The sequence below is a fragment of the Pleurodeles waltl genome, chromosome 6 (genome assembly GCF_031143425.1).
Source record: "Pleurodeles waltl isolate 20211129_DDA chromosome 6, aPleWal1.hap1.20221129, whole genome shotgun sequence".
Taxonomy (NCBI): Eukaryota; Metazoa; Chordata; class Amphibia; order Caudata; family Salamandridae; genus Pleurodeles; species Pleurodeles waltl.
The window spans coordinates 1,398,363,630-1,398,373,369 of NC_090445.1; the positions used below are offsets into that span (position 1 = coordinate 1,398,363,630).

Genomic DNA, 9,740 nt, shown 5'->3' on the forward strand with positions numbered 1-9,740 from the left:
TCTAATGGGGTTTAGAAACTAGACTCAACCAAAGACAAAGCTATCAACTCTGCCAGTTTTCAGGTTGAGCCTAGGCAGCGCGCATGCGCTGTCTGGAAGACCTGTTGTTTTGAATAAAGGACTTTATCCTGCTTACCATAGGTTCCCTGCAGTGTCCCTCCTCTTTGCTGTCTCCTCGCAGGTTTGCAAGGTCGATACCAAACTTCCGTTTTTGAAGAGGAGCACCGGCCAAGTACAGTTTGCTTACACATTGAATTATTTATCTTTAGTTTTCCAGAACTCTTTTTAGGGTTGAGTGCATATTCTTGGGGGATCCGCACACTAGGACACGCAACTAATGGAGTTTAACAAACTTCCCAAAAGCTCAGAGTGAACGAAAACGTTGGTGAATGTAGAGTCCAGCTGGACTCGTTCTAGTGTTTCTGCCAGCCACTCTGCTTACATATGTAACCCACACCCACCCGACACAGGCGTCACCAGTCAGGTGACCCTGCCAATAAAAGGGGCCGGGCACACGTGCCTGGGGCCAGTTTAATACCACCCTACCACCGTGTCTGCGTCCCCTCATTTACCAGCATGAGGGCCTAGGGGCCCACATTACATTGGCGACGAGTGGGATCTGAAACCCCACGTGGTCCCAGACATGGGCTCAACTTGTTGAAGAGGAGAAGTGAGGCTGTGCAGTCCCAGTCCCATCGGTAGGAAAGAAGGGGGTGAGTGCTGTCGATGACAGCGTCCCGCAGCGCTACCAGAACGCCTGCGGTGCTGAAAGTAAATAAAGCGCTGTGAGGCTTGTGTTCCCGGTGCCCCCAGAAGGAATTGCCCTGAGCGCGCCCTCCCCAGAGTCAGCACATGGGTAGAAGGCGCTGTTGCGCGCCGTGAAGAAATGAATGGCCAAAAGAAAAAACGCGCACCGAAGAGCACAAAGAGGAATGCCTAGGGCCGCCCCCTTCTCCCCTCGAAGAAAGTGCGGAAATGTGTCCGGGGCCGGTCGCCCCAGGAAAAGAAGGCGGTCCGCAGCGTGTCATGCAGCTGCAGTTGCGGCCGCGTGTGATGTACATGGTGCGATCGGGCACCAAGAATAAAAAACAATGACCGGCACCGTTTTTACCTTTTTTTTCTTTTAAAGTGGCGCTGTCGCGCGCCGTGCGCCATGGGAGAAGTTGGAAATGGGTGGCTGGGGCCGGTCGCCCCTTTTTTTTTTCATTTTTCATAATGGTGTTGTCGCGCACTGAATAAGTGATTCCCAGGGCCGCCCCCACCCAAACAAGATGCCGGCAAAACGGCCGCAGCACAAAGGACGGCTGCTGCGGCCGCAACAAGTGACCCGCGATGGTGCTACCAGGCACCAAGAAAAAAGAAATGAAAACGCCCAGGGGCTCCCCCCTCGTCCTGGCAGGAATTAAAGCATGAGGTGCAGACACGCACCGATACGAACTAGAAATAAAATGGTGCATCCACGCACCAAAGCAACAGGTGCCCAAGGCCGCCCCCACCTCCAACAAATTTATAAGAAGAGAGGTGCTCACACGCACCTAGATAGAAAAACAAACAGTGCCCGGAGCCCCCACCACCCCACGCTGATGTTTGAGCCCTCTACACGCCTCTTCAAACGAGGCTGTGCAGGTGGAAACAAATTTAAAAAAAATAATAATAATTTGGACAGAAAGAAAAAAAAACAAAGAGAAGAGAAAAGAAAAGGGAGAGAAGATAAAAGATATATAAAATAGCACTTACCTGCAGCCCCCACCAGCATGACGAAGTCCTCCCAGCAGCATGCCCTCCTCACCGTCATCTGTTGAAATAAACGAGGCCGGTAACAGGAAAGACTGTCTTGAAGCTAGAAAAAAAAAGTGCACTACTGGTATCCAGTGGCCAGAGTTGGTATTGCACCCTATTTCTGTTTTAAAGGGAAAACAAGCTTGGATGAAGGCAAGTTTACAGCAGCACCTTCAGAAAGTGACTGCTCCAAACCAAGAGTGCGCCCGTAGACAGAAACGGCGCAGAAGACGGAAACGGCGAAGAAGAAGGAAGCGACACGGGCGACGCTGGAAAAGGGAAGAAGAAGACTGCAGCTGTCCCAGCCAAGCTGCAACCATGAGAAACGGACGCAAGTGCCACGTGAGGTACGATGAGAGCGCGCATGGTCTGCGCAGCCCCTGGCGGCCGTCCGCCACCACCGACGAAAGAACGCCACATGCCCGAGCAAATCATGTCCTACCCGCAGGACTCAGCCTGTGAGAGGCTGCGACCGAGCAAGATGCACCAGAGGAGGTGCAGTGATAGGTCCATGTGACGCAGCATGCGACCTGTGGCACAACGCCACATCGAGGACGAAGAGGAATATGCACCAGCAAAGGTGCAGTGATAGGTCCGTGTGAAGCAGCATGCGACCTGTGGCACAACGCCACATCGAGGACGAAGAGGAAGATGCACCAGCGAAGGTGCAGTGATAGGTCCGTGTGAAGCAGCATGCGACCCGTGGCACCACGCCACGTCGAGGACAAAGAGGAAGATGTACCAGCAGAGGTGCAGCGCAAGGCCCATGTGCCGCAACATGTGACCTGTGGCACGACGCCACACTAAGGAGAAGAGAGAGTGGCACGATGCCAACAAGAAATGAGGAGAGGAGTGTGACAGACCGGTCACACCACAGATCAACTCCATCGCAGGTGTGAAAGTGGAAGGAAGTAGAGTGACACAACTGAGGACTCGTGCGAGCAGATGAGGAGGCACCCATCAGTACAAGACAGTCACCGGGGTGAGCAGACGTCACTGAAGACAGCGATGCGGGTGGTCCCCCACGCTTCCCAGTACGACCGTCCTGTCACCTGTCACCGGCTGCTTGGCTGTGATGGCATCCCTGACGCCGACTGCACAGTCCACACAAGACCCGCCGTGGCCACTACGTCCATCAAGTGGTCCTTCCGCTGACAAAGCCGCCGCCACCTGCTTGATCTGCAAAAGGATGAAAAATATCATCATCATGATGAGGTGCATCGCCCAATCATCGAAGGAGGAGCACAGCACCACCTGAGTGGAGACAGTCAGCAACAAGAACCGATGCTGACAAGGCATGTCTGGCAACGTAGAAACTTATCATCTGAACACTCGCCATGAGCTCCGTGAACCAGACGCCTGCCGGTGAGAGCAGACCAGATCATTTGGACCATCCACCCTTGGGGTTGCACAAGACTAGGACATGGCCCTGTTGGGAGTTCAGAGAGACTCCTTTGGCATGGCCGACGTTGGCCCGCACAGCCCACGCAGTCCCGCCGCAATCCAGGGACAAGGGCCTCCAACGAATTCCTGTGAGAGCGGAATCTCGCTGAGAGAGAATGCATCTGAGACAGCTCCACGTCAGGCATCCGGAAGCACGGAGGTCTCATATCGAGAGACTGGTCACCTGAAGACTTTGCACCGTGGCCAGAGCACCTGAATCCAGATGGCTCGAGCAAGCGGACCCTGCATCAACAACCCTCGTGGCTCCATGCGAGACTAGGATGTGGTCCTGTAGGCTGTTCCTCTGAGATGTCTTTGCTGGGCCTGAGATAGGCAAGCACAGTCCACACAGTCCCGTGGAAGCCCGCGAAAGGGCCTCGAGGAGACTCCTGCTTGATGGAGGTCTGGCACGAGAGGGAAGACTGCCGCTGCTCTGCCGCTGGACTTCCAGGCGCCCCAGGCCGTCACGTATCTGCAGTCTTAGGAGGTAGACAATCTCCAGAGTCAGAATGCCGTCCAGAACTGTGTACAGTGGACTCCCCACTGCTCCAGATGCACCCGCATCAGAAACTGTAAATAGACTTTGACCACATGAGCCCAGGCAGGACCCGATCAACAATATCCAGCGAACTGTGAGGTCGTGGACAAGCAACTGAAGTATCTGGACTTCATCCACACCGTGTTCGTGCCCAGCTGTACCTGGTTAAATTATGGACTCGTGCGGAGGTGTCCGGGTGCTCCCAGCTGCACCATGTCCACTGCAATTCTGCAGTCTGCCTTTGAGGCCGAGAGACTGATTGTGGTGCTTTGTTATTGTTTCTTTTACAGGTTGGACTTTTGTTTGGTTCCTCAATAAAGTTTGGGAGGGATGTAGAGTCCAGCTGGACTCGTTCTAGTGTTTCTGCCAGCCACTCTGCTGAGGCTGGTCTTACATATGTAACCCACACCCACCCGACACAGGCGTCACCAGTCAGGTGACCCTGCCAATAAAAGGGGCTGGGCGCACGTGCCTGAGGCCAGTTTAATACCACCCTACCACTGTGTCTGCGTCCCCTCATTTACCAGCATGAGGGCCTAGGGCCCCACATTACAGTGAAGTTCCTCCCTTGATCAAGAGAGTCGGATTTTCAAAGAGACCCGTCTACGTTCTAACATCGCTGGCGCATTTTTTCCAGAAATTGGAAGTTTCAAGGGACCAGCGTCGAGGACGATTATCGGTGTGGTTTTTAAATAGTAACTGCAACACGTGTAACCTTAATAACACCGCTGCCAGTATTATAACTAAAATGGTTCAATAATAAGTGATACTCACATGGTAGAAAACATTCTCAGCACGCACATGTGCAACATTAACCACGCACAGCTTTGAAATAAAAACCGGAGTAACTAAAAAACAACAAAAGCGATCTAACAATATAAACATATTAGAAATATTATACAATAATATATCCATTGACGTATATGTCTTTTTTTTACTTGACTGTTTGAACCAAAGGGAAAAATCCCTCACACTAGACCTAATAATTTCAGTAGCAGATGTTCCAATTTCTTGGCAAAATGTTATCTACGACTTTGGCTCGTGAATATTTTTTAATTTGTTTTTGCCTCCTTTACCCAAGCGTCCCATCCAGTTGTTCGTGCTCTGGACCCCAGTGGCGCCCCCACCCTCAGCCCCCGTTCCCCTACGATTTCTGTTTTCTTTGGAGGCAGCTAATACTGACAGGGATTTGGGGCCAAGACTGCCATGCCAGTCAAAGAATGCATGGCGAAAGGAGCAGGCTGGCTGGATAACACCGGGTGACCGTTCATCCAGCTGAGCTCCCATTCACCCCGAGAGTAAGGGGATCCCCATTATCATAGTGTCCTGAAACATTCCAAAGTGAACACGATCATTCTGTCTCCCCTACTCATTCTTCCACTAAAATGGTACTCCCATATGCCAGAGCAAGGCTCTCCACTCACTTCCCCCATCCCCACATGCCACTCTGGTGTCGGGGGCACCCCTGGCCATCACCACAATCCTCTGAATGGATCTCCCGTCCCTCATGTGTAGCCACGTCTAGGCCACACCCGGAGGTGAGCCTGGTCCCCACCACTCCTCTCTCATTCCCAGCAAAGTCACCTCCACCCCAACCCTCGATCTGAATAATCGCCCCATCCCCGCGTCCCCTGCAGAGAGTAGGGACTACTGTTTCTCTCCATACAAGTCGATACCCAATGTTCACACGTTCACAAATCCGAACAAAAGTGTGTTTGTAGCAGCCACGCCGACAACTGTCCTTGTGCGAGCGAATGTTTCTCCTGTAAGCTTCAGTGCTTCCCGCAAGCTTCAGAGAACGCAGGCTTATATTGCGCTTTCCAAAAGATGTTGTGGTTCCGGCTTCTACTATAGTATCGTGAGCGGAAGCTGCTTCTCTTTGGACCACAGCCCAGCTGCCCTTGCACGTTGCACCAGAATGGTACACAAAGAATGCGGGTTTGAGTGACACTTCGATGAATGTCTGTGCAAAGAATAAAATAATAAAAGAAGAGAAAACACACAGGCGCGCGAAAAATTCATAGGTGAAAAAATGTCGACTAAGTAATGGTCAGGCTTAATGAACCTTACAACCTTAACTTAGCCGAATCGCTTCTACGGCCTGTATTGTATTTTTTTTCCATTTGTCCAGATTGTTCTAGGGTCTTTTGCATCAGGATTCGGAGAACCTGGCTGCGGAATTTGGCAGATACCGCCTGCTCCCACTTCTGACGTGTAGGTGGAAATCCTTAGGCCCAGTTCTTTTCTAAAATACACCTCTCATGGGGAAGCTTGTTAGGAAACCCACAAAGCACAGGTAGACTCATCAATCGCAAACTAAAACCAATGTTTATGATTGGCTACAGGCTCCATATTTACCGTGCATTAAACACAACACATGACCAATAGCGGATGTAAACGTTACCATGGCTGTTTTTTTGACATATGCATTGTACCTACGCCCCCCCCCCTCCTTAGATTGATAAAACTGGTACAGGTGATCTTCTACATAGCTGCAGATTATTCACAGGAGTGTCCGTGCACACAACCTCCCCCAAAACTAGATGTGGGCACTTACTCGATGTTATAGTTCCATGGAAGCTGAATGAAACCACCAAACACACAGCACAAATCAGACGCCACTCCAAATGACATAAGAGATGAATTTACAGATAACATCAACACATCATTAGGTTCTCTTACAATACACAGCCCTGGATACCATGGTTGAAGTGACTTAGCAACGGGGCCCTCGGTCCAAAGCAAGCATGACAAAAATGGCCTCATTAACACCCCACTCCCACCTTCGGCCAGATGGATAGTAAATCATTAAATAGTAACCGTACCGTACCTAAGTCGCAGCGGGGCCCTTTAAATCATGGCCTCTATTACCACTACGCCCGCTGCACTATTGATAACAAGGCTGTGTTTTTAGGGTCAAGCGCGCAAGCGCTCTGGCCGGTTGTAATCTCGCTGTGGGTTTTAAACACATCAACTCTTGCTATTCATTCTTTGTTGTGCTTGCAAATGCTTCATTTTTATTGGTGCATTTTGTGAAATGTCCCTCCTTTGTGTGCTGAGTTCCCTTCCAGGCGATTTCAGTAAGTGAACTTTTTTGTTGGCAATCACACAGGTCATGCTTCCTCGTGTTACAGGGTGTGATGGCTCCTCCTCCGGTTTGCGTTTGATCCCAGCCGTGATCCTTTCTAGACATTCACGCAGGGAGCTAATAACTCTTGCACTCACGTGCATGGCTGTCGTGGCGCTTTGAATTAACTTGCTTCTGTCAACTCTTTTACTTTTCATTTTCAATTTATGTGGCAAGAAAAGTCCAGTGAGGGATTTACAACGCTAACAGCTCTAACTCGAGTAAACGCTCTGTCACCATAAACCTGACAGCCTGCCGGACTTAAAATTGTGCAGCTGGACCGACAGTTTGTGAGACCAGGTACTCAGTCACTGTTGGGATTCTGTACCCTGTCTGCCAAACTCTAGATCAGGCCATTTATCTCTAAGGTAAGAAGGAAGTGCATGGGAGGGTCTTGCAAAAGACAGAGGAGTCCTTACATAAAATACATGGAGGAAGTGGAAATCTGAGAATTTTAGTCATCTGATCGACTTTTTTGTACCAATGATCATATGTGCCTTGAAGTGCAAAACTGTCCTCAGGGGTCTGACAGAGTCTAACCAGAGAATGACCAGCAGATAGGAGCCCTAAAGTAAAGGGATAAAAGATTAGATGTATGAACCTATTTTGTGATATGGCTCGGCTGTTCATCCCTAATAATGCTCAGCCTCCTTTTAGACTGGTTGTTTTAAATACATAAATAATTTGATTTAATTACATAACAATAACCTCGCTTCGTTTAACTGAACTGAAGTTTTAGGTATTCCTTATTTATCCTTGTTGACCTGTTTTCGTTGTTTATCTCAGTTTGCAGGGTCTGCTTTGGATGGTACCAAGCGTGGCATGGGTGTGGATATTTCTCTGTTGAGCTGTCAATACTTCCTCGCTCAGATTCTTGTTTCGATTGTGATGGGACCTCTGACCTCCATGGTGGGCAGTGCCAACGGAGTGATGTATTTTGCCAGCCTCGTGTCTTTTGTTGGCTGTTTCTACTCCTCCCTTTTTGTCATTTATGAAATTCCAGCTGGTGAAGACATGGAGGAAGAACAACAGCCCCTGCTGGTGAATACATGAGGTTCTGCTTCGTTGATCATCGGTTCAACGCGGACATATCAATACTTTTTCAGAAAGTGACTGAAGATTAATTGGACGACGTTGAATATTCAGCCATTCAGGACACTTATTTAAGATAAATTATGAGCCTCTAAATCTGTGAATTATTGACAGGTTTGAGGAAAATAAAGAAATATTTGCGAAGCAAAATTCATTTATTTTTTCTGAAGCCCTCTACAACATTGACCTAATTTGCAATAGAAAATAAATGTTCAATATTATCATGTATACACTCCACTGCCTACTCACAGCAGCCTATTATCGATGCTTTATACCAGCAGGGAAGTCTCTGAAAATGATTAGGATCGCTATATAAGGCCTACTTTCCAGCTTGGTTATTCTAAAAATGCACGGTCATGTTATCTCAAAAAATCTACATTGCACTACATGGGGCTGTTGGCAAGTTGTGGAGTATTTTTTTTATTTGTCTCCCGAAAAGGTAATTGCTTTATTTGTTGTTATTTGCACATAGCATAATTTTTTTTCCCAGACCTTGCTGACAGCACTGGTGGTCCTATTTCCTCTCAAGGGCACTGAGGCCTGGATTTATACTTTTTGGTGCAAAACTGCACTAACGCAGTTTTGCACCAAAAAGTTTAGCACTGGCTTTCACCATTTCTGTGCATCAGCCAGGCACCATATTTATGGAATGGTGCAAGCCAGTGCAAAGGATAGGCTAGCGTAAAAAAAAATGATGTTAGTCGTGTGGGGCTGGTGGTATGGAAGAAGGCGGTTTTGCACCAAAAAAATGACATTAGCCAGGTCAGAGTAAAAAAAAAATGATTTTAACCTGTGTAGAGTTATTTTCTGATGCAAAACCATCCATACCACATGACTCCTGTCTTAGAAAAGACAGGTGTCATGCCCACTACCCCAATGGCCATCACAGGGGGCCATTGCACCCAGTGCCCTGTAGGGGGGCCCATTTTAGAGCCCACAATGGCACTTGAGAAAAAAAAAAGCTTGCCTGTACTTTCCTATATTACCTTGGATGGGGTCCCCCATCCTCCGCTGTCCCTCTGGTGTGGGGGTCCCTGGGCCTGAGGAGGGCACCTGTGAGCTTACTCCATTGTGTTCGACCATGGAAATAGGCCCACAGGTCCCTTAATGACTGCCCTGACCATGGAATTAAAAAATGGTGCAAAGCAATCTTTGCACCATTTTTTGACCCCTCCCTTCCCCCCCAACCCCGTGTGTGATTTTTTCACGGGAGGATAAATAAGGCGCTAGGGCCTTAGAGTCATTTTTTTGCCCGGGAACGCCTACCTTGCATCTCATTGACGCAAGGTAGTTTTCTGCAGGCTTTAACTCCAATATTTTGGCGCTAGACAAGTCTGGCCCCAAAATATAAATATGGAGTTAAGTTTGCACCGGAATTGCGTAAAAAAAATGAAGCAAATTCTGCGCAAACATGGTATAAATATGCCACTGAGTCCTCTGTATCAGGAGATAAGATGAGGCTGAGCAAGCTGATAAAGAAAAATAAACCACTGAGACAAGTTGTGACCACAAGATTCTCTTTGACATTTTGGAAAACTATGCAAGGTCTCATGAACAGACCAAAAAATAATTTGATCTTCCCTCTGCTGCGTAGACCATAGCCAGCACGGCTATGCCCTCCCCTGTGAAGTATCTAAAGATTCATTCTCTCCCGTTCAACATTTACATGCACCCCCTAGCTGATGTGTTTACCTTTCACCTCTGTCTGTAGAACAGACCAGACCAGATCTGTGGAATAAAAAGGAATAGAGGAGGGGATTG

At 48.6% G+C, this 9,740-nt stretch overlaps 1 protein-coding gene across 2 annotated transcripts in view; it reads left to right on the forward strand.

Annotated features, from left to right (window-relative positions):
• The window catches only part of SLC45A1 (solute carrier family 45 member 1), a 190,045-nt gene extending 181,845 nt beyond the window's left edge, over positions 1–8,200 (forward strand). For both annotated transcript variants that reach the window (XM_069240738.1, XM_069240737.1), the window contains one exon: positions 7,674–8,200. In XM_069240738.1, the coding sequence (XP_069096839.1) occupies positions 7,674–7,940 (267 nt within the window). In that variant the 3' untranslated portion in view covers positions 7,941–8,200. The remainder of the gene's footprint in view (positions 1–7,673) is intronic.
• Positions 8,201–9,740: the final 1,540 nt, after the last annotated feature.